The following is a 21,670-nucleotide window of genomic DNA, read 5'->3' as shown; positions in this document are numbered from 1 at the left end:
GTGGTTGGGAGAAATGGCAAAATCGTACTGCAAAGGCACAGTGGGATGAGAGGAATTTGTGGCCATTGAACAATTTACCACAGGAGTAAAAGCAGAAGCAGGGAACAGAAGGCTATTGAAATAATTCAGGAGAGAGCTGGTGATGACTTGAACTAGCCTGGTAGTGATGAAAATAAGTCAGAACCTGGATGTCTTTTGAAGGTGGATCCAACAGCTCATATTATCCATTTCCATTACAAGAGCTCTTGGCATTGCTGTTCTATGTTCATTTAATTCTGGCTGCTGTTTCTCTGTCTATCTTTGTTCTTTCATATGTGTTGGAGGTCCCCAACCTCTGGGCCATGGACTGGTACTGGTCTGGGCTTGTTAGGAACCGGGCCACATAGCAGGGGGTGAGCTTGTATGTAAGGTGCTTGAATCATCCCGAAACCATCCCCCCACCCCTGGTCCGTGGAAAACTTGTCTTCCACGAAACTGGTCCCTTGTGCCAAAAAGGTTGCAGACTGCTGCTCCTCTACCCTCTTCTCTCTGTCCACACACTCTTCCCTGGAGATCCTAGCCAGTCCCACATCTTGGGATCCCTCGCTTGTCTTCAGCTCAACCTCTGTTTTAAGTTGTGTCCCCACATGCCCGCTCGTTGTCCACCTGTTCTACCTTCAGATGGTGCTGGTATTTAAGACTAACCATGTCCAAGACTGAAGTCATTTTCTTATCGCCACAAGGTATGGCTTCCAGTATTTTGCTTCCTTACCACATTTAGCCTCCTAGGCTTAAACTTTTAGTTGATGTTTCATAAGTTTCACTCACTTATACAATCAGTCCCCAATTCCAGCCCTCTGTGAGTCTTTCCTCACTCCCTGCCAATCCTTTCCCATCTCCTCCCTCCAATCAGCACCATTTTTTTTTTTTTTTTTTTTTTTTTTTTTTTTTACTATTTGCTAGGAATGTGTGAACAGTATCCCATATAGGTTCCCTCCTTGGTGTCTCTAAAGTCTATCCTAAAAGTCAAAGATCCCACCATGGCTCCCCACTCCCTATTAATTAAAAGTTCAAACTTAGATCATTGTCCTGGTGCTCTGCAGACTTTCCTCAACTCACCTCTATGCCTATTTTCCGTGGCCTGAAATATGTCCAATTAAACTAAAGTTCTTTAGGAGCTCCCCAAACTCCTATTGGTATAAAAATGGTATTTGCAGTTTTGTATCTTGATCCTAATGTAATAGATTCCTGCCCATTCTGTCACTTTATGCCACCGCTCTTACAGTTCTTTGAGCTCCAGGATTCTGACAATAGTGCTTCATACATGAAAAACTTACTCCATTTTGTAATGTATGTAAAGAAATAAATGGCCTGCAGAGAAATAGCCTATAATTGATGCAAGATGTTCAACGAAGAAATGGAATCTAACTCAAAAATGAGATTTGGACATCAAATTGTGGTCTCCTTTTGGGAGTAGGGTTTTAATAGGTTTTAATTTTCTTTTGTACACTTTAATATAGTTTCCTTAATTTACACAATGATTATGGTTTCTTTTTTTCAAAACCTAATGAAAAAATTTTAAACTCCCTAGTGTAAGTTACTGTGTTGCTACTATGAAATTTTTAGGAAGACATTTGAGTGTTGCCTGTAGCGGTTTATAAAGATTGAAAGGAAAGCTGGAAACCAATAAATTAGAGTATTAAGGATTTTCACAAGAAAGTTTGTACCATTATTTACACATTTTTTCCTACCATAGTAAGATTATATATCAAGAACTGGATGGTTCTGTGATCGTAGGTTACGCAGAGGGTTCGAGCTTCAGCCATCTCTTTATACCGGAATTAACCTCGCAGTTTTGCTGACAATCACTGGACACCAGTTTGAAACATCCATGGAACTAAGGAATATAGGTAAAGCTACTTATTGTTGCAAGTGTTGATGCTTTGGTAACACACGTTCATTAAAAATTATGTTTGAATAACTAGCATATTTCAGAAGGAACAATTATTCTCTGATGGCACTCCCGAGACAATAGCCAAAATAAAATACCCATTATTTCCTTCTATCTAAAGGCTTACATAATATGATAGAAACTAGAAACACTTTTATAACTTTATCTAAAATTCATGTTTTAAGGTATCTGGCTGAACAATTTGTTGGGAATAAAAGGGTCCTTGGAGCAAATGAACAATTACTGGGATGTGGGTCACTTCTTCAGCACCAATGTGTTGGCCAATAATATCAAGAAGGCCATCCAGGCAGCAGAGAAATTGTTCTTACTGAAGCCTCCAGTCTGGTGAGTCATGTCTGTGCATTACTATTATTATTCTCAATATTTGATCATGTCGTGACATGTTTTTGCCAGGGAGAAAAGGTTTAAATGCAAAAAACAAGAGCAATGACTATGTTTCTCCTTCTGGCTTCATTATGACAAAGTTAGGGCAGAAAGAACAACTCTGAGGGAAGGGAAAGACAGACACATGCACACGCACACACAAGATACACCCCTACATGCTGTACTGCCAAGGTGAAACTCTGAGTCTTATTAATTTTCTCAGGTCAGCCAGGTCCTCAAGAGCAAAGCCTTCTTTGATACTAGTACATATTGTGTATCTGTGAGAAAGCATTGTAAAGCTGAAAAACACAGCAAGAAAATAACATTCATCACAAATGAAAACTGGAACTAAAATACCAATAATAGATATATGCTTAAAAATATGTGGCATAGCTATGGCCCTAGGTTATAGAGCTATTAAAATGTGCAAGAAAACATCCTTGGGGACATGGAAATGTGTTTATGGTTTATGATAGAGTAAGAAAAGCCAACTGCTTTGGCATGTGTCAGAATCACCTGTGTTGATTAAAAAAGAGATTTCTGGGCCTAACCTTAGAATTTCTGGTTCAGAAGGTCTAGTGTGGGACCTGAGAATTTGCACTTACAAATTACAAACTGATGCTGACAGTCTGGGGACCACACTTGGAGAACTGCTGTTTTGTATGCACTCATTTTAATTAAAAATATGTGTTTGGTATGAGACTAAAAAAAAAAAAAAAAGAAAAAAGATCTGGGCAGGCTGCGCAGTATCTGACTCCCAATAGTCATTAAGCTCCCTTAGAATTGTGGTTATTTTATTGATTGCTACTGTCTCATAGTAGTTGCTCAGTAGATACTTGTTATAATGAATAAATGATGAATGATGGATTTTCCCTGAAATATTGACAGTGGTTATCTCAGGGTGATAGCCTTATGAGTTTTTAATCTGTTCTTTTTTTTCTTATCTATTTCCTGACTTGTTGAAAATGCATTTGGATTACTTGCATAATTTAACAATTTTTGCTTTTAACAACCTTTGTTGATCTTTCTGCTCTTATTTCCCAGCCCAGTGGGCCAAGCTGGACTCCCAGGTGTAGGAATCTCTTCAGTCATATCTAGTTTGACCCCATTTCTTCCCAGTCTGAAGAACTAAAATTTTGGTCCCCAAACCATATCAACCTCTGGAAAGCTCTTTGAGGCTGAGAGAACACTTAGAGACAGACTGGGCCTCTAGCCCTTCCTGAGTGGCTGATGTTCTAGAATCCTGATTTTAGCTGACTTCATGGAGAGCAGGCTGGAGGCTTGAATACATTCCTCTTCTATCAGCACTTGGGCTGAATTACAGTGTTTATACCTATTGTTGTGGGTCCAAGACCACCCTCAGGTTCACCATTTGCTAGAAGGCCTCACAGAACTGAGAAAAGCTGTTATATTATATAGAAGGGTACAGATTGAATCAGCAAAGGCAAAAGGCACAGCCTGGGGAGACCAGGCCACAAGCTTCCAGTTGTCCTCTTTTGGTGGAGTCGGGTGGATAGTGCTTACTTATCTCCGCAACAATGTGTGACAGCATGCCCAATGTATTGCCAGCCAGGGAAGCTCACCAACTCATTCTGTCCAGGGTTTTTATTGGGGTCAGACATGTAGGCATGGAGGACCCATGTGACTGAGATCACACTGATAACAGCATTGCCCAAGGCCCCCACCATGAATCAGTTGTTAGCATAAACTATCTGGCATGGGCCAAGGCTCCAGGTAAACAAATCACTGTTATCAAGCAGGCTTTTCTAAGGGTTTGGAGGTGATTTTCCTGACGCCAGTCTAGGGCCAGAACATTATTTGGAAATGTGGAGAGTTTGGACAGCCCAGGACGGCTGAGTTAATCCCGTACCCAAGCAAGTCATTCAGGGTAACTGATCTGCCTTCCCAGGATAGCTCCAGACTCTGTCCTCAAATGGCAAAATAATACCGTGATGCTTTCACCTGAACCATCCCCATTTAGTTCCAGAAAAATGTGACCACCACTACTTGGCAGTTACGTTTCAAAAAGTTCATCTTGCCTGAGGATAGTAAAGGTGTAGTCAGATTCAAGATCTCATAACATCAAAATCTACCTGCTCAGATCTAATTTTTTTTTAAAGAAAAGACAATGAGTTTTATATTAGTGATTGCCAAAGGTCCAGGAGGGGAGTTGGGGATGAGAAGGAAGTAGGCATGGCTATAGAAGGGAAATAAGAGACATTCTTGTGGCTGTGGAAAAATATTCTCTATCTCGACTGTATCAAGGTCAATATCCTGATTGTGATAATTGTTTTAGAATTCAGTGAGGTGAATTCTGTTGGGGTAGGGTAAACTGGGCCAAGGCAAGGGTACATGCAATTTTCAGCAATTACCTCAAAATAAAAAGTTGAATTAAAGAAAAAGACAATGAGATTGAAATTTTACCATTTTGCAAGTGCTTTGAACTTCAAACAACTTGCTTGTGTTATTTAGGACAGTTAGCAGGTGCTTGCCAATCTGTGTTTTGTATACTGTGTACCAAAATTGAGATTTAGACCAATGTTGGTTAAAAAGTCATGTTCTATGATTTTGTTGAGCTAACTTATTTTGCCTACTATTTGGGTTTCTTTTAATTAAGTGCATATATGGCTGCCACACGATTAAGAAGCACTCACTGTGCAATACAAATTTAAGTAAATAAAGCTTTCAGGAAACTTGTTTTTTTCTTTTTAAAAAAATTATCTATTTTTAGAGGGAGGGAAAGGGAAGGAGAAAGAAAGGGAGAGAAACATTAATGTGTGGTTGCCTCTCACATATCCGCATCTGGGGACCTGGCCCACGACCCAGGCATGTGCCCTGACTGGGAATTGAACCAGCAACCTTTTTGTTCTCAGGCCTGCGCTCAATCCACTGACCCACACCAGCCAGGGCAGGAAACTTCTTTTAAAGAGAGTAGAATTGAACTCAGTTTCTTTGGGAATGTAATTTACTAATGCTTGTGATTTTTCCAGGTACTTGAAAACACTAGTTAAGAATTTGTCTTTAATTCTGCGCCTCAAGAAATATATTCTCGAATTTTCACCCATGGGAGAACAGCTTAACTTCTGGATAGATATACTTTTCAGAGCAACAGAGGACGTTATTAATGGACTGAGCTTTCCAGTAAGATATGCTAAAGTTCATTCCTTTAACATAAAAAAGGAAATTTTGGTTGTCAAAATTGTGGGAAAGGTGTTGCAACTGGCAGCTCATGGCGTTGAGGCCACAGATGCCAGTAAACATCTAACAGGATAGTTGCGCCTCCCCAAACAGAATTATCTCGCCCAAGATGTCAGTAGTGCTGAGGTGGAGAAACCCCTGTTCTAGAACTAATAGTGAAATTTTGGAATTCAAACCTGTTTCCTGTGTGGCTCTGATTGGCCTCAGTGCCACTAATTACTTTTTAAAACTGTATTGAAAAGCAAAATTGCTTTCATTTTTTCAGTGAGTTTTTGTTGAAGTTTTATGACCATCTTATAAGGAGGCATAACTAAGATATCTAAGCACTTGTGTTTTGTATTTATGCCATAAGATTTTGTGAACATGTAGCATTCAAGAATCTCATTAAATAGCTAATAAAAGATTAATTTACTTGAAATGATTATGAAATAATTTTGTCCCTAGGCATTAAGTTTTAAAATATTTTTTAATTAGGAAATATTTTAAACCTCTTGAAAGGTAGAAAAGAATAATGGGACAGACACTCGGGTAATCTCTACCTAGGTTTAGCAGTGTTAAACATATTGCTTTATTTGCTTTGGAAATTCATTCTCTCTCTAGCTCTTTCCTGTACTTTCTCCCCATCCCCTTCCTTACTCCCTCTCTTTACCCCAACAAAATAAAACAAGACTGATGTCACCTCACTTTTCGTCCCCTTGCATTTTTTAGACTTGGTACCTACCAGCTTACTTTCTTATTTCTCTCAAAAACTGTAACATTCCTCTTTTTTTTTCTGTCACCTTCCCAAGCAGGCCTTTCTTGACTATCCTGTCTAAAGAAGTTTCCCTGCCTCCGGTCTCACCTTTATTCTGCCTTATTTTCTTCAGAGTTCTATATGATACCATATTGCATATCCCTATCTGTTTGTTCCTTTATCTGCCCCATTAGAGCAGAGACCTCCTGAGGGCAGGGACTTTTGTTGTGGGCTGCTGCGTCCACAGCCCCTAGAGCAGCATTAACACACTGTACAGGTCTTTCATGTGTGTTGGTGGAGAACACAGCTTCCCACCTTCTCAGTGGGCAGGGTGGCCGATGTTGTATATTCTTGTGCATTACAGACATCTGTTCTTCTTTTAGGTTCTGGTGATAGAATCAACCAAAGTCTACCAGCCTTCATATGTTTCTGTAAACAATGAAGCTGAGAAGTCAGTTTCTCTGTGGCATGTCTCACCCACAGAAACGGTAAGAAAAAGACCACCAACAGCTTGCTCTATTTTTTATGACTTAATCAAAAATTTGATTTTTTTTCTTTTTCTAAAATGTATTTTACTGATTATGCTATTACAGTTGTCCCAATTTTTTTCCTCTGTGCCCCTTGGCTCGGTACTCCCCTTCCCTCCAGCAGTCTCCCCCACCCCTTAGTTCATGTCTATGGGTCGTGCATATAAGTTCTTTGGCTTCACACTTTTCTATATTATTCTTAACTTACCCCTCTCTATTTTGTACCAGCCAATTATGCTTCTTAGTCCCTGCACCATTTCCCCGTTTCTCCCCCTTCCCCCTCCCAGCTGATAACCTTGGGACAACTATAAACATACCAACATCCGAATCATAGGGGTGCCAGAGGAGAAGAGGAAGAGCAAGAAATTAGAAATTGAAAACTTATGTGAAAAAATAATGAAGGAAAACTTTCCAAATTTGGTGAAAAGAAATAGACATACAAGTCCAGGAAGCACAGAGGGTCCCAAACAAGCTAGACCAAAGGAGGACCACACCAAGACACATCACAATTAAGATGCCAAAGGTGAAAGATAAAGAGAGAATCTTAAAAGCAGCAAGAGAAAAGCAGAGAGTTACCTACAAAGGGGTGCCTATAAGTCTATCAGCTAATTTCTCAAGAGAAACTTTGCAGGCAAGAAGGGACTGGCAAGCAGTATTCAATGTGATGAAAAGCACCCTATTCTCGGTGTTGGAATTCTTGTATTAGAGACTAACTTTGCTTATTTTCTTTGTATCATTGATAACACCGTGATACGAAAGAATTTTCAAAATTTTGACCTATAATATCACTATTCCATTCATACAGTACAAAACACCTCATATTTTGACAAGTACTTGTGGAAAAACTAATTCTATTAAAAAGACTTCATAATTTTGCAGCAAAATGGTTTTGGTCTCATGGAATTTTACACTTTGCCCACTTAATTGGAATCTTATAATGGTTGGTGGCCCTTAGTGGAAAGTTCCATTGGTACATATACTACACTAGCTTACTAGTTGTAAATGTTTTACTTTGCATGTAGTCCATTATAAGAAATGGAAAAGAACTATATAAGCAGCAACTGTTAAGTTTTCCTTGACTGATGAAATGTTTTACACAAGTGCTTGTAGTTGTCAGAACAGATGTCTGAGACAGATATCAATTGCCTTTTTTCTTCGAAAGGAAGCCTTTGCTTTCGCCTTCATGTGCAGTTTTGAAATTCTGCAGATTGTGAAAGCAAGCAGATTTGCCTAGAGCAGCAGTTTTCAACCAGTATGACGCGGCACACTGGTGTATCGCAAGAGGCACACTGGGATACCGCAAGAATTTTTAAAACATGCAATACCTGACTATTTAGTCAGAGGCAGTGGCTTCTGTTCCCTTAGATTATCAAGTAAAAAAATAACTTACAACAATAGCCATCCACTGTGAATGGATCAAAATTATACCTATTTTTGTCAGATGGGCAAAAAATGTATTTTTTTGGTGTGTCACAGAATTTTAGTAATTTATGTGTCCATGACGTGAGAAAAGTTGAAAGTTCCTGGTATAAAGTGAGATGACATTCCTCTACATGGTGTTGCATTTTTTTTCCCGGTGGGCTGTTGCTCGTGGGAGAGATCACACACATACACACTTTCATCCACACACAGCATTGCTGTAAGATGAGATTAAGTTGTGGTTTGTTAGCCAAGGGTTCAGAAATTTATATGTTGGTCAGTGTTTAACAACCAATTCTCTAAGGGACACACATGGAAAGGGCTGATTTGTAATGTTCGCTGATTTCTGTGGTATAAACTCTTCTACCATGACTAGTTTTAAGCAAGCTGCATTGAGTCACTGAACATGGGGTTAGGAAGAGCTGTACAAAATTGACCTTCCTAAGCTGGCACAAGCTGCACATAGCACACCAATGTGAGGAGGCCACACAGGGCAGGAGAAAATGCAGCCCTTGTCCTTCAGCTCCTCACAGACCTCAAAGTCACCAACAGGCACATGTAGCCACCAACACTGTCCACACTGGTAGGGCAGCTGGTTTTGGGAAGCCCTTTTGGGGAGTACCTTTTATACCTATGTCAGAAACAGGACAAACCTACACAGGAAATCTGTGTTCTTAACACAAAATTGTCACAGCCAGCCAGGATTCCTCCCCCAAAGTCTGCATTCTGAGGGTACGCAGGGCAGAAGCCAAGAAGTGCCTGGGGGATCCTGGAGCTGTGATCTCTTTCATGAGCTCTCCAACTTCCTCTACCACTCCCTGCTCTCTTACTCCACTCAGACTCCTCTTTGCTGGTCCCCAGACATGCCAAGCATGCTGCTACCTCAGGGCCTTTGAATGTGCTGTTAATGTAACGGAACCTTTGGGCTGCTCCGATTGAAACAGAACACATGGGCTGTTTAGTTAGGGGCCCGATTGCCCTCCCGCCGCCAGAATTATAACTTTTTAAAAAATTTTATTTATTTTTTAATGTATTTTATTGATTATATTGTTACAATAGTTCCAACTTTCTCCCCTTTACTCCCCTCCACCCAGCATCTCCCTCACCCAGCAATCCCCCCTCCAAGTCCATACCCATGGTTCGTACATACAAGCTTTCCCGCTTCACCCTTTCATATATTCTTCTTCTTCTCTCTTTTTTTTAGTAAATATGTGATTAATTAATTATTTTAACAATAAAAAATATCCCTCCCTCTCAGATATTAAGACCCTATGTAATCTTGTAAAGGACAATGGGCGAAGGTCTCAAACTCCTCTAGCTGCTTCAAGCTGGACATGGTCGTCGTCCTACCTACCCTTGGGTCTAGAAATCCCTATTAATAGTAGGGGTGAGAGGGTGGCCTTCCCACATGGGGAAGGATCGTGCAGACTCCAGGTCAGTTGGCGGTCTCCGGACAACGGCGTGCTTGGTTTAACAGGCTGGCACACTTGTTGTGTTCTGGGGGCAACAGATTTGGCAAAAAGGGTTAAAAGACATCATTCAATCCATAACTACTAGATGACAAAAGGCAGGGATTAATTTTTCAATGTCCCACATTAGGGGAAAAAAAAAAAAAAGGGCTTCTTTGGAGGAAGGTGTGCTAGGCACATCTCACCTGTCCAAAACCCTTTTGCCCATTATACTTAGTTTGGGCTGAGGGGAATAGTTTAGGTTTCCCCCCTCTCAGACCTCTGGGTCCTTTCTATCCAAGCCATTAGGATAGAAAAGAGAAACCAGTTTTCAAGTGAAGCCCACAGATCACCCCATTCTTCACCAACCCAGCCATTTAGTTTAGCCAAAAAGTTGAGTCTCAGGAGGCAGTGCTGCAGAGAGGATTAAGTGAGGCTTATACGTACCGACAGTCACTCAGGTAATGCGGTCATAGGCTTATGCCCTTTGAAAACAGAAAACACATGTTAATTTATGTAACATAACCCACAAACAAGTCTCTAAATCTGTAAGACTGTCTTATTGGGGAGACATCCAGTTGCAAGGCACTTGACATTCTACTTGCCTGCAACTTGAATATCTTTGATGATATCACAGACATGGTTTAATTTTCAAGTGAAACCATATTTTAAATGAAAAACTTTTAAGACTGTTAGCTGCACTACTTTATAGTCTACCACTGATCATTGTGATTTTCCTTGAATAATGATTTTTCTCCCTAAGATTACCCTCCTTGTCATTAAAGGGACTACATTAAGTCCATTTTTAATTTATCCTGTTCATTTGCATAAACACAACAAGAGCAGCAAATGATCACTTATGATCTTTAGTTCTGCTTTGATGGAACTTACCCAAGGAACATTTAGGGTGACCCTCAGTCTGCTCTTCATGGCACAGAAGCTGAGCCACATACCTGGCATTCATCCTTGCCTGTACACACCTGTCCTTTCCAAGTCTTTCTGGTTTTTCATTGTGCCTTAAGGTCCCTTCTAGCCATCTTTCAGGAAAACAACCTTCGTTCCTTCCCTGGAAAGATTGCTGTGGACCACACAACAAACCATGGTACCAGGTCTTTTATCTCGCGGGCTTTTATTACCTTTGAAAGTCATTCCCAGTTCCTCAGCACTTTTTGGTAACAACCTGAGCCCAAGCATGTCGCCCTTAGGCTTGACATTCCAGTCAAAGACTTGGTCAAAAAAAAAAGAAAAAAAAAGGAACCTCTATTAACAACTGGTCTTATTAGTTTTATGCAAAGAAGCTTATGTCATTACTTACTTGTTTAGAATGCCAAACTCTGGAGGGATCAGATAGGGAGAGAAATATACAACGTGAAGGAAAATCTTTGTCCTAATATTCACTGAACTAGCATTTCCATTCTTCATATTTTCATTTTCCCCCACTAAAAGTTTTTTGTTCGTTTTTCCATTACAGTTGTCTCACTTTTTTCCCCCTCTTGCTTCCCTGCATCCTGCCCCTCCCTTCCCCCACATTCAGTCCCCACTCAGTTGCCCATGTCCATGGGTCATTTATACATGTTCTTTGACTTGACCCTTCCCTTTCTTACCCCCTTCTCTCCCTCCTAACTCCCCCCTTGTTACTGTTAGTCTACTTCTTGTTTACATAGCTCTGGTTCAATTTTGCTCATTTGTTTGTGTTGTTCATTAGTTTCCTGTAATAGGTGACAGCACAAGGTATTTTTCTTTTGTTGCCTGGCTTATTTCACTAAGCATAATCTATTCTCTAGTTCCATCCATGTTGTTGCAAATGGTAGAAGTTCGTTCTTTCTTTCTGCTACATAGAACTCCATTGTGTAAATGTACCACAGTGTTTTGATCCACTCATCTACAGATGGGCATTTAGGTTGTTTCCTGCACTTGGCTGTTGTAAATAGTGCTGCTATGAACATTGGAGTTGCATAGGTTCTTTTGAATTGGTGTTTCAGGATTTTTCGGGTATAATCCTAGCAATGGAATTGCTGGTTCGAAAGGCAGTTCCATTTTTAGTTTTTTGAGGAAATTCCAAACTGTTTTCCATAGTGGCTGCGCCAGTCTGCATTCCCACCAACAATGCACCAGGGTTCCCATTTTTCCGCATCCTCTCCAGCACAAGTTGTTTGTTGATTTGTTGATGATGGCCATTCTGACTGGTGTGAGGTGGTATCTCATTGTGGTTTTTATTTGCATCTCTCTGATGGCTAGTGATGTTGAGCATTCTTTCATATGTCTATGGGCCCTCTGTATGTCCTCTTTGGAGAATTGTTTGTTCAGGTCTTTGCCCATTTTTTAATTAGGTTGTCTGTCTTCTTGGTGTTGAGTCATATAAGTTCTTTATATATTTTGGAGCTCAATCCCTTGTCTGAGATGTCATTGGTGAATATATTTTCCCATATGGTTGGTTTCCTTTTCATCTTGCTGATGTTTTCTTTAGCTGAGCAGAAACTTTTTAGTTTGATGTAGTCCCATTTGTTTATTCTTTCCTTTATTTCCCTTGCCTTAGGAGATATATCAGTGAAAATGTTGCTACGTGGGATATCTGAAATTTTCCTGCCTATTTTTTCCTCTAGGACTTTTATGGTATCATGGCTTACATTTAAGTCCTTGATCCATTTTGAGTTTATTCTGGCATATGGTGTAAGTTGGTGGTCTAGTTTCATTGTTTTGCATGTCCCTGTCCAGTTCTCCCAACACCATTTGTTGAAGAGGTTCTTTTCACTCCATTTGATGTTCTTTCCCCCTTTGTCAAATATTAGTTGACCATATGAACCTGGGTTTATTTCTGGGCTCTCAATTCTGTTCCATTGATCTATATGTCTGTTTTTATGCCAGTACCAGACTGTTTTGATTACCGTGGCCTTGTAGTATAGTTTGATATCAGGTATTGTGATTCCTCCTACTGTGTTCTTCTTCCTCAAAATTGCTGTGGCTATTCGGGCTCTTTTTTGGTTCCATATAAATTTTTGAAGTATTTGTTCTAGGTCTGTGAAATACGTTGCTGGTATTTTAATAGGGATTGCATTGAATCTATAAATTGCTTTGGGTAGTAGTATGGACATTTTAATGATGTTGATTCTTCCCATCCATGAACATGGTATATGCTTCCATTTATTTGTATCTTCTTTAATTTCTTTCTTCAGTGTTATGTAGTTTTCTGAGTACAGGTCTTTTACCTCCTTGGTTAAGTTTATTCCTAAGTATTTCATTTTTCTTGTTGTTATGGTAAATGGTATTTTTCTTTCAGTTTCTATCTCTGAGTTTTTATTGTTGGTGTATAAAAATGCCTTTGATTTCTTAATATTGACTTTGTATCCTGCTATTTTGCCGAATTCACTTATTAGGTCGAGTAGTTTTTTTGTGGAGTCTATAGGGTTTTCTATGTACACTATCATGTCATCTGCAAATAATGACAGTTTTACTTCCTCTTTTCCAATTTGGATGCCTTTTATTTCTCTTTCTTGTCTGATTGCTGTGGCTAGAACTTCCAAGACTATGTTGAATAGGAGTGGAGAGAGCAGACATCCTTGTCTCGTTCCTGACCTCAGGGGAAATGCTCTCAGTTTTTGCCCATTGAGTATGATGTTGGCTTCAGGTTTCTTGTATATGGCATTTATTATGTTGAGGTATGCTCCCTCTATTCCCATTTTGCTGAGAGTTTTTACCATAAATGGGTGTTGTCCTTTATCAAATGCTTTTTCTGCGTCTATTGATATGATCATGTGGTTTTTGTCTTTCATTTTGTTTATGTGGTGTATTACGTTTATTGATTTGCAAATATTAAACCATCCTTCCATCTCTGGGATGAATCTCACTTGATCCTGGTGTATGATCTTTCCAATGTGTTGCTGGATCCGGTTTGCCAATATTTTGTTGAGGATTTTAGCATCTATGTTCATCAGCAATATTGGCCTGTAGTCTTCCTTTCTTTGTTGTGTCTTCACCTGGTTTTGGAATTAGGGTTATACTGGCTTCATAGAATGAGTTTGGGAGTTTTCCCCCTTCTTGTATCTTTTGGAATAGTCTGAGGAGGATAGGAGTTAGTTCTTTCCTAAATGTTTTGTAGAATTCACTTGTGAAGCCATCCGGTCCAGGGCTTTTGTGTGCTGGGAGCTTTTTGATTACTGCTTCAATTTCACTAGCTGTTATTGGTCTATTCAGACTTTCTGCTTCTTCTTGATTCAGTTTGGGAAGACTATAGGTTTCCAGGAATTTGTCCTTTTCCTCTAGGTTGTCAAATATCTTGCCGTACAGTTGTTCATAATAATTTCTTACAATCCTTTTTATTTCTGTTGTATCAGTTGTGATTTCTCCTCTTTCCTTTCTGATTTTATTTATTTGGGTCCTCTCCTCTTTTTCTCTTTTTTTTTTTTTAATGTGTTTTATTGATTATAATATTACATTTGTGCCAATTTCCCTTCCCTCTGCTCCCCTCCACCCGGTGGCCTCCCTCCCTCCAGTTGTCCCCCCCTTTTAGATCATGTCCATTAGTTGTGCATACAGATCTTCTCAACCTCTCTGTCTATGCCATTCCCTCCTACCATGATCCTTAATGCCTATATCATCTCCCTCCCTCTCCCCATTCCCCCTCCCTGTTGACCTCCCCCCAATATGTTCCCCGTATCTATAGTTCTTTTTCCAGTCTCGTTGCCTGTTTAGTTTGCCTTTGTTTCAATTCCCTAGCTTCTGTTGTTTCTTGCGATGCAGTTTTCATTTTAGATTTCATTGTCTTGATCCTCCTTTTTCTAAACCAGTCCCTTTAACATCTCATATAACAGTGGTTTGGATCTAATGAACTCTTTCAGTTTTATTTTGTCCTGGAAACACTTTCTCTGTCCTTCTATTCTGAATGACAATTTCGCTGGATAGAGTATTCGTGGTTGTAGGTTTTGGATTTTCATTACTTTGAATATTTCTTGCCAGTCCCTTCTTGCCTGCAGGGTCTCCCTTGAGAAGTCAGCTGATAGTCTAATTGGGACCCCTTTGTACATAATTCTTTTCTTCTCTCTTGCTGCTTTTAAGATTCTCTCTTTATCTTTAATTTTTGACATTTTGATTATAATGTGTCTTGGAGTGGTTCTCCCTTGGTCCAGTTTTTTTGGAACTCTCTGTGCTTCCTGAACCTGTAAGTCCACTTCCTTCCCCAAGTCTGGGAAGTTCTCCTTTATTATATTTTCACTCAATTTTTCAAGTTCTAGTTCATCTTCCTCGCTCTCTGGCAAACCAATGATTCTTATGTTGGGCCTTTTATAGCTGTCCCAGAGGTTTCTGATCCTCTCATCGTTTCTTCCCATTTCCTCTTGCTGCATTGTTTGACTGCTTGTTCCTTCTCCATATTCCGGTTTGTTGAAATGAACTCTGGATTTTATTTCCTCACCATCTGTCTCGTATGTGGTTTTGTTCCTTTCGTTATGAGTGTTTTTCGCTTCTTTCTCATCTTTTTCCAAATCTTTTGTGAATTCTGTAAGCCACCTGATAACAATGGCCCAGAACTGATCATCTGACAGGTTTCTTATCTGTTCATCTGTCAGGTTCTCCATCTGTTGCCTGGTGAGCTGTGCCACCGGGATTTCTATAGTTGTCTGCCTCATTTTGACAGATGCGTTTTGTTTTCTTGGGCCGGCTGTAGGGGGCAGTGCCTGTGTACGCGTCACAATCCAGCGACCGGTGCCTGTCCGCGACCTATTTCGCAACCCTGTGGCGCTTTCTTTGGGGGCGGGGGTCCAAGATGGATTCACACAGTTATTCCGCTAGGAGACCGGCATCCGTCCTCCCGCCCCCCTGGGCCTCACTGTTCAAGGCGATGTGGTGGCTGCTTTCCCCAGCGTTGGGGTCGCGAGCTGCCGGGGGTTCGACTGCAGCCGGGGTTGTTCTCCCCGCCGCTGTCCCAGGTGCGACCGCAAACAGCTCCGCCCCCTTTCTCTCGTCCTACCTGCCCAAAGAGCGCCGCTGGTTTATAACTTCATATGTTGGGCTTCCGTGTAGTTTTATTTTCTGGAATTTCTAGTTATCCTTTGTTTTGAAGTAGTTGTATTCCTCTCTAGTTGTAGAGGGAGACCTAGCGCGTCCGTCTAAGCCTCCATCTTGGCCGGAAGTCCCTCTTTTTCTCTTGATGAGCCTGGTTAAAGGCTTGTCAATTTTGTTTATCTTTTCAAAGAACCAGCTCCTCGTTTTGTTGATCTTTTGAATTGTTTGTTTAGTCTCTATGTCATTTAATTGTGCTCTGATCTTGATGATTTCCTTCCTTCTACTTGATCTGGGCTTTGCTTGTTGTTCTTCCTCTAGTTCTTGTAGCCGTAGGGTTAAATTTTTTATTAGAGATTCTTCTAGCTTTTTTAGATAGGCCTGTATTGCTATGAACTTTCCTCTCAGGACTGCTTTTGCTGTATCCCATAGGTTTTTGGTTGTTGTGTGTTCATTATCATTAGTTTCCAGAAACTTTGATTTCTTCCTTGATGTCATTGTTAACCCATTCTTAATAGCATGTTATTCATTCTCCATGCGTTTGAATGTTTTTGAGTTTTTTCCTTGAGGTTGATTTCAAATTTTAAGCCATTGTGATCTGAGAAGATGCTTGATATAATTTCAATTTTCTTGAATTTGTTAAGGCTTGTTTTGTGTCCTACCATGTGGTCTATCTTTGAAAATGTCCCATGTGCACTTGAGAAGAATATATATTTTGCTTCTTTGGGGTGAAAAGTTCTATATATATCGACTAAGTCCATTTGATCTAGAGTGTTGTTCAGTGCCTCAATATCTTTGGTGTTTCTTTGCTTCGAAGATCTGTCCATTGTTGACAATGGGGTGTTAAAGTCCCCTACTATGAGTATGTTGCTGTCTATATCTTTCCTGGAGTCTTTCAAAATTTTCCTTATATATTTGGGTGCTCCTAAGTTGGGTGGGTGCATATATATTTATAAGGGTTATATCTTCTTGATGGATTTTTCCCTTAAGTATTATGAAATGCCCTTCTTTGTCTCTTTTTATGGACTTTGCTGTGAAATCTGTTTTGTCTGATATAAGTATTGCTACCCCAGCTTTTTTTTCATGTCCATTTGCTTGAAATACTTTTTTTCCATCCCTTTACTTTCAGTCTGTGTAGATCTTTTGTTCTAAGGTGGGTCTCTTGTAGACAGCATATACGTGGGTCATTCTTTCTAATCCATTCAGCTACCCTATGTCTTTTAATTGGAGCGTTTAATCCATTTACATTTAAGTTTATTACCGATAAGTACTTATTCATTGTCATTTTCCCCCTTTGTACTCGTGTTCTTCTCTGTCTCTGTTTCTTTATTTTCTTAAAGGAGACCCTTTAGCATCTCTTGCATTGCTGGTTTGGTGGAGATGTATTCTTTTAGCCTTCCTTTGTCTTGGAAGCTCCTTATTTCACCTTCCATTTTGAATGAGAGCTTTGCTGGGTAGAGTATTCTAGGTTGTAGGCCTTTGTTTTTCATTGCTTGGAATATTTTTGCCATTCCCTTATGGCTTGTAGTGTTTCTGCTGAGAAATCTGAGGATAGCCTTATTGGAGCTCCCTTGTATGTTATTAGTTGTTTCTCTCTTGCTGCTTTTAGGATTCTCTCTTTGTCTTTGAATGTTGCCATTTTAATTATGATGTGTCTTGAGGTGGGCCTGTTGGGGTTCATCTTCATTGCAACCCTCTGTGCTTCCTGGACTTGCGTGACTCTTTCTCTCGTCATGTTAGGGAAGTTTTCTGTCATTAGTTTTTCAAAGAGGTTTTCTATCCCTTGCTCTTCTTCTTCTCCTTCTGGAATTCCTATGTTACGGATATTATTATGTTTCATGTTGTCCTGCAGCTGTCTTAGAGCCTCTTCAGTCTTGTTCAGCCTTTTTTCATTTTGTTGCACTGTCTGTGAGTTTTTGTCTACATTGTCCTCCAGCTCGCTGATCTGATCTTCTGCTTCCTCTAGCCTGCTTTTAATTCCTTCTACTGTGTTCTTCAATTCAGAGAGCGTATTCTTCATTTCCTCCTGGCTCTTACTGATAGTTTCTATGTCCTTTTTCATGCTCGTGTAATTCTCTGTGAGTTCCTTGTAGTTTTTCTGGAGTTCCTTGTAGTTTCCCTGGAGTTCTTTGTAGTTTCCACTGAGCTCATTCAGCTTCTCCATAATCCATGTTTTGAATTCTGTATCTGATATTTTGCTCCCCTCTATTTCATTTAGTACTCTCTCTGGGGATTCTACCTTTCCTTTTGATGGGGGGTTGTTTCTTTGTCTCCCCGTTTTTGTGATTCCTATTGTTTGTTGGTGCTTCTTAGAATGATCTGCACTTCCTGGATCTGCCCCTGGTGGCATCAGATCATGTACCAGACTGGCCCTAGGCAGCCTGTTGGAGACTTCCAGGGATCTACTGCCTTTGTCTATCTCCTTTAGTTGTTACTATACTCAATCTGTGATTAGCTGTCAGGCTTAAGGACCGTGGGTATGGCAGCTTAATTCCTATAGGCAGGGCTTTTATTTCCCCTCATTCTGACGCCACTTGGAGGGGAATGGTCTGTCTGCTGTACTGGGGCTGAGTCAGCACTGGCTGGTCCTGGGAGGAGGTTAGTGTAGCTTCCACTTACTCCTCCGCCCTCTTGGATCTCCGTCTGTGTTGTCCTTGATGATATTTCTTTAATCTGTCTGGTTGTATTTCAGCTACTATTTGGTGGTTCTTTTTCTCTGGTTAGTTGTTTGAGAGTCACTCTGCCCACCTTGTCTTGAGATCTTTTGTGGAGGTGCTGCTAAAACATAATCACACAACCCAGGCAAGAAACCCACACCCTCCAATATCTCCCCCAAATACAATCTCACTATAGGCTGCAAATGAGCCCGTATTAATATACTTATGGAGATATTGGGACTCTTATTTCCTAGGAGAAATAGATAGGAGTTGTTTTAAATGAAGGAAGGGTAATTTTTGAGCGGGAAGTTGATAGGGTAATAATATTAGCAATTGGGATCAAGGTTATGTAAGACAGCAATTAACATTTACACTGTATGTTTGAAAAGGAGGAGAGGGTTACAGTGTGTAGTGAGAAAGTGGAAGTGTATAGTATTAGAATTATATAATTGGTATATGCTATATGTTTAGTGTGGAAGGGAGGATAGACACAACAGACATCCAGGCAGACAGACAGCCAGAAATTGAAGCAGAGGGCTGAGGAGGTTAGAAGGTAGGAAACAGATTGAGAAAGAATTTTTCAAGAATAAAAATACAGAGTAGAAAATAGCAAGACAGGAAGGGAGAGAGGAAAGAGAGAAAGTAGAGAAGAGAAGGGTAGGAGAGAACAAAAGAAGAAGGGGAGGGAGAGGAGGGGGGACCGGATAAAAATTTTAAAATATATATATATTATAAAAAAATTAGGAGATTAAAACATGATATAAAATAGCAAGATAGAGAGAAAGAGAATATATAGAGAGAGGAATAAGAGATGGGAAAGCAAGAGGATGGGGGAGGGAAAGAACACGGGGAGGGAAGGAAATCAGGAGGAAGAGGAGATATTAGGGAGGGAAAGACTGAAATTGAAGAGTTGACAAAAGATAGGATGAAGGAGAGAAATACAAGAGGGAGAGAAAGAAGTGAGGGGATGGGGTGGAAATAGAGAAGGGGTAAGAAGGGGAGGGTGAAGGGGGAGGGGAATAGATTAGAATTAAAATTTAAATATTAAAAGATTAGAATATAAAGTGGAATAGGGAGAGAGAGAAACAGAGATAATATTTATAGGGAGAGAAGGAAAATAAGGGCAAGGGAGGAAAGAAAAACAAATGTAGACTGAAGGAGGGCAAAATAAAGGAATTTAATAAAATTGAAAGTACTTAGCACAGAGAATGGAGAGAGAGAGAAAGGAAACGGAGAGAGGATGAGGAAAAGGGGGAGGAAGGGGATTAGAAGAAGGGAATAGGAAGGAAAGGGAGGGAACTTAAAATTAAAAAATTAAAGAATAGGATGCAGGGGAGACATGCTAAGGGGAGAGAAGGGAGGGAAGAGGAGGGGAGAAAAGGAGCGAGAATAAGAAAGGATGGGAGTGGCAGTTAGAGAGATAGTAAGAAATAAAAGAATGAGAGGATTTTAACTCAATTCAACTTTTAGGCACAGTCTCTGGGTATTTTTGGTTTGTTTGTTTTTTGGTTTTTCCTTGCTTCCTTCCTGAGTCCGCTCCTTTTCAAAATTCCATGGGTTTCAAATCTTTTCTGGTTGGTTGGCTGGCTGCGAGAAGGTCCTGCTTGATTCTGGGATTGCTAGTCTTTTATTCGTGGGCCTACCACCGCTCTGCTGTGAGCCGCGTTTAGTTGTACCCCACTGAGGCATCCTCAGCCCTCCTCAGGCTTGTCCAGCTACTCCTTCCCTCTGTTGCTCCAGCCTGTGCCTGCCAGCAATCCCCGCCCTGCCTCCAGTCCTGTCTCTATTCCCAGGCTACAGCTTCTGCTCTCTTCCCTGTCTATATGCCTGCGCACCCTACCTCTCTCCCTGTCTCAAGATCGTCCTTTTGTTTTGCAGGACTCTGGCACAGTCGGTCAAAGTGCCGGGCCCAGTGGCCCTTTCCTGCCCAGGGCCTCTCCCCTAGTCTGGAGCTCTGCAGCGGCTTTCCAGCGTGGGCTCTTCCCCTTGCCCCAAAACTGTCTCTATTCTGAGCTACAGCTTCCGCTGGCTTCCCTGTCTATAGGCCTGCGCGCTCTATCTCTCTTCCCGCCCCAGCACCGTCCCTTTGTTCTGCAGGATTCTAGTGTGGTCGGTCAGTGCAGCGCTTTTCTACCCTGGAGCTCTGCACCCACCTGGAGCTCCGCAGCAGCCCTTCCCTGCGGACCCTTCTCCCCGCCCTAAAACCGTCTCCACTCCAGAACCACCGCCTCTGCTCTCTTCCCTACTTACACGCCCTGCGCGCCCTATTTCTCTCTTAGCCCCAAACCCGCCTTTTGTTCTGTAGGATTCTAGCTCGATTGCTCAAAGTGCCGGGGGCATGCACTGCTCTCTTGCTCAGGAGCTCTCCCCGGGTCTGGAGTTCCGCAGCGGCTTTTCTGTGCGACCCGTCTCCTAGCCCCAAAACTGTCCCTTTGTTCTGTAGGGCCCTAGCGCAAGTGCCGGGCGCCCGGGATGCCGAACTTTCGGTCCGAGGTTGCAGCTGAGGAGGTTTCCCTCTAGACTCAGATCACACAGTTTCTCCCAGTCCTGGTCGTTTACTGTTCTCTCACTCCTCTGGCTTTTTCACTCAAACCCTCTCCCTAACTCCCTACAAGAATTCACTTATCAGTGCGCCCCTGGCAGGGGGAGCCTCCAAGCAGCTCTCGGCTAGTGAGCTCTCCGGCTTGATACTGCACACACACCGGGTCCCGGAATGACTCAGCCTGCAGTGCGTGGTAAACCCCTCCACCCCCCTCCATGCTGCTCCCACTCTCTCCTCCCTGTTCACGCTATCGGAGATCCACACTCACTCAGTCACTCCTCTCCGCATTCGTTCCTGGAGTCTCTCCTTAACAGGAGCGAGCTGAGAACACTGCCCCTAGTCTGCTGCCATCTTCCTGGATCTCCAGAATTATAACTCTGAATACCAGAGTTTGGTGAAAAGGAAAAGAATTGTTTATTTACACAAAGCCCTGCCTCCCCCTCCCAGACCTGGCCAGTCTTAGGACACTCAGAAACACCGTTTCCCTACTTCCCAGGCACAGTTCAGCTTTACCAGCAGCTGCCAATCACTCAGTTCTGATTGGGGAGGTCCTTTCTGTGCTGTGGTGCCCTCCAGCTCTCAATGCAGGGCCGCCTGGATTCTCAGCCTCCTTGTAAACTGTCTTCTTTATGCAAACCGCATGGATCTCCTCTCCTTCTCAAAGCAGCCTGGCGAGAGCTTCTTCTTTAAGCAGCCTAGAGAGCCCTTCTCCAGGCCACATGGAGGGAGCCCACAAGAGCCAGAGAGTGAGGGCATGAGGGCCAGAGAGAGCCTGAGAGAGCGAGCCTCCTAGAGTCAGAGCCAGCCCAAAATGTCCGCAGCTCCTTCTCTCTTCCTC

At 41.5% G+C, this 21,670-nt stretch overlaps 1 protein-coding gene across 1 annotated transcript in view; it reads left to right on the top strand.

The window, feature by feature from the left end:
• MAP3K15 (mitogen-activated protein kinase kinase kinase 15) overlaps positions 1-21,670 on the top strand; it is a 76,394-nt gene that overhangs the window by 25,504 nt on the left and 29,220 nt on the right. Inside the window, exons 8-11 of the mRNA XM_090264164.1 lie at positions 1,777-1,889; positions 2,116-2,275; positions 5,305-5,455; positions 6,629-6,733. Coding sequence (XP_090120290.1) covers positions 1,777-1,889; positions 2,116-2,275; positions 5,305-5,455; positions 6,629-6,733 — 529 coding nt within the window. The remainder of the gene's footprint in view (positions 1-1,776; positions 1,890-2,115; positions 2,276-5,304; positions 5,456-6,628; positions 6,734-21,670) is intronic.

Source organism: Furipterus horrens, unplaced genomic scaffold (genome assembly GCF_987537825.1).
Source record: "Furipterus horrens unplaced genomic scaffold, mFurHor1.1.pri manual_scaffold_17, whole genome shotgun sequence".
NCBI lineage: Eukaryota > Metazoa > Chordata > Mammalia > Chiroptera > Furipteridae > Furipterus > Furipterus horrens.
This window is presented reverse-complemented; position numbering and strand designations above follow the sequence as displayed.